Here is a 2685-nt window from a genome sequence, read left to right on the forward strand (position 1 = left end):
CAACTTATTGTGAGTGATATATATATATATATATATATGTGTGTGTGTATTTATATATATAAAATTCTCCATCTCTACCCAGCAGCAGTGATGACGATGCATGTCATCTCCAACACGGTTCATTTTCAGCACACTAATAACACTGACCATCATCAATCAATCACTAAAGGTCAATACACACACACACACACACACACACACACACACACACGCGCACACACACACACACACACACACACAGGGACAACACACAACCAGTATGACACAATGCTACACACACACATGCATGTTACTGAGATGCTCCTGCAGATCTGCTTCCCTTCTAACCTTTAGGGCTGACACGACAGGTTCCACCTGTCTTACCCGTATGTTACCCGTATGTTACCCCCTGTGTAACCCGTATGTTACCCCCCGTTACCCCTCTGTTACCATGTGGTTGCTTTTTCCCATTTTCTTTCTCCTTTCACCCAAAACGGACGCTTTGCTTTTCGCCTCCATCGTGAAAAAAATCCTCTGAATTATTTTCTCCCCTCGGCGACAAAACAAAAACAAACAATAGAGAAATACGCGACGCTGCTAGCTCAAATAATGTGTGCATTCAAAACGTTAACGAAACTCTCTCGTATCTACGTCATTTTGTCGGACTCGCTCAACGTAACGTTAACAATTAAAAACGACAAAAAACGCTGAACAATTCGCAGTATGTAATCAAGCTAACGGTTGTAACGTTAGCGTTGTGATTTTTTCTCACACACACACACACACACACACACACACACACACACACACACACACACACACACACACACACACACACATGGCATTGTGGGAAAAAAAAAGAGGGTGAAGAAGGGACTCACCTAAACTGCTGTAGAGAGCAACACAAGCCACGAGTCGAGGAATAATCGCCATCTTGCAGCGTCTCGCTGTAACGGCTGGCTCGCGCGCACACTCGGCACCTCTGGAGAGGTATGAGGATGAAGCAGACTGGTGGATGTTGCCATCGACGAGTTTCCATAGCTACGAGCGATGGGCGAGGGGGCGGAGCCCTGAACGCTGCCTGACAGGCATGGAAGCCGAGCGAGGCAGGCAAGGCGGGCGGGGCCAAAACGGTGCTCCTCCTTTACTGACTGACTTACAGATTCACAACACCAACCGACTAACAATGTTAGGTTTCCTCTAACAAAGCTCATTAAATATGTACAAAGTAAAGTAAAAAAGAGATACAACATCTATAAAATATGAATAAAATAATGCAAATTCCTCAGAAGAAGACAGTAATTGCAAAAAAAATGGTAGTACAGCAGTGCACCAAGCACATACATTGCATTCAGCTGACATACAAAAAAATAAGATGAATAATTATAATTATATTATATAACAGAATAATATAGATAATTAAATCATATATATATTAAATCATATATCTACTGGCAGGAATAATAGACATATTTAACAAATTAACAGTCAACAATGCGCATTCTATCTTGTCTCTCTTCAATAAACACACACACACACACACACACACACACACACACATTTCAACATCAACATAGCAGATGTCCAGTACAGCTATAAATGCCTCGCAAGCAAATTGGACACCATGCAAGAGAGTCAGCCTCAGCCAAACACCCACACAGAGGAAGATCAGAGCCATCAACGCGTCCACGCTGCGGGCCGGCAGATATACCCGGCTGCTGGGGTCATAACTTGGCCCGGGGGAGGGGGGGGGGGGGGGGCATCATGGAAGGACAAACCAGAGAGGACCCCAGGTGCAGGCCGGGTGGTCTACCACACCAGACAGGAGCCCAGGTGCAGGCTCTGCAAAAAAAGATGCCCCTGAGTCAGACCAGCACCGAACAGCAGGGTATAAGATGCCGGCAGGTGCAGTTTACAGTTAACATCTGTGCTGAGTATTATGGGCTGGAAGTCCTGAGGTCAGAACAGAAGACGCTCCTGAAGGTGGTTGAGAATGCCAAAGCTAAGATCCTTCCAGGGTCCAGACTGAAGATGGCACCGAATTGGAGAAAAAAAAATACATATGAAGTTGACACTTTACCCATAACGCTATTCAAAAAATCAGTATCTGTAAAGACGTTTTAGGTTTATTGTGCATTTTGTGATATTTAACCCTAAAATGATAGCAAAAGCAAAATATAGTGGAGTAAAAATGTACAATATTTCCCCCTGAAATGTTGTAAAGCGTTAAAAAACAAAATGAGATTTAAATACTAAAGGCAAGTACAGCAAATGACACATGTGAGTGCATGTATTATCTGTCAGTGGCAGAAGGTTGCTGCCTGGAAGACAACACCGAGGGCTTAAGAAAAAAAAGCATTAAATCACTACAAGGGCATCAGGGCGGAAGATGGACTGTTCACAGACAGGAAATGCCAGTACATCATAGTGCCACACATTATTATCTAAAAAGGAGCTTCCTCCTTTGGACCAGAATCCAGAATCCTTCGTCAAAACAAATATCACTGAAAAATTACTCATAATGCAGAAATGCAAAATGTAATTAAACGATAATCGGAATATGTTGAGATATCTGTATTCTGCATGAATATATGTCCACACTGTGTTCCCGTCTGAGATTAAAATAATGTTATTTGTCTCCAAAATGCATAAATTGCATATTTTAAATCGCTTGCTGTAGATGAAGCAGCTGCTTGTATTGCTGCA

At 42.8% G+C, this 2685-nt stretch overlaps 1 protein-coding gene across 1 annotated transcript in view; it reads right to left on the minus strand.

The window, feature by feature from the left end:
* Window positions 1-1121, minus strand: part of jam3a (junctional adhesion molecule 3a) — a 14452-nt gene extending 13331 nt beyond the window's left edge. Inside the window, exon 1 of the mRNA XM_084019581.1 lies at window positions 861-1121. Within this exon, the coding sequence (XP_083875707.1) occupies window positions 861-912 (52 nt within the window). The 5' untranslated portion in view covers window positions 913-1121. The remainder of the gene's footprint in view (window positions 1-860) is intronic.
* Window positions 1122-2685: the final 1564 nt, after the last annotated feature.

The sequence above is a fragment of the Eutrigla gurnardus genome, assembly GCF_963514095.1.
Source record: "Eutrigla gurnardus genome assembly, chromosome: 10".
Lineage (NCBI taxonomy): Eukaryota > Metazoa > Chordata > Actinopteri > Perciformes > Triglidae > Eutrigla > Eutrigla gurnardus.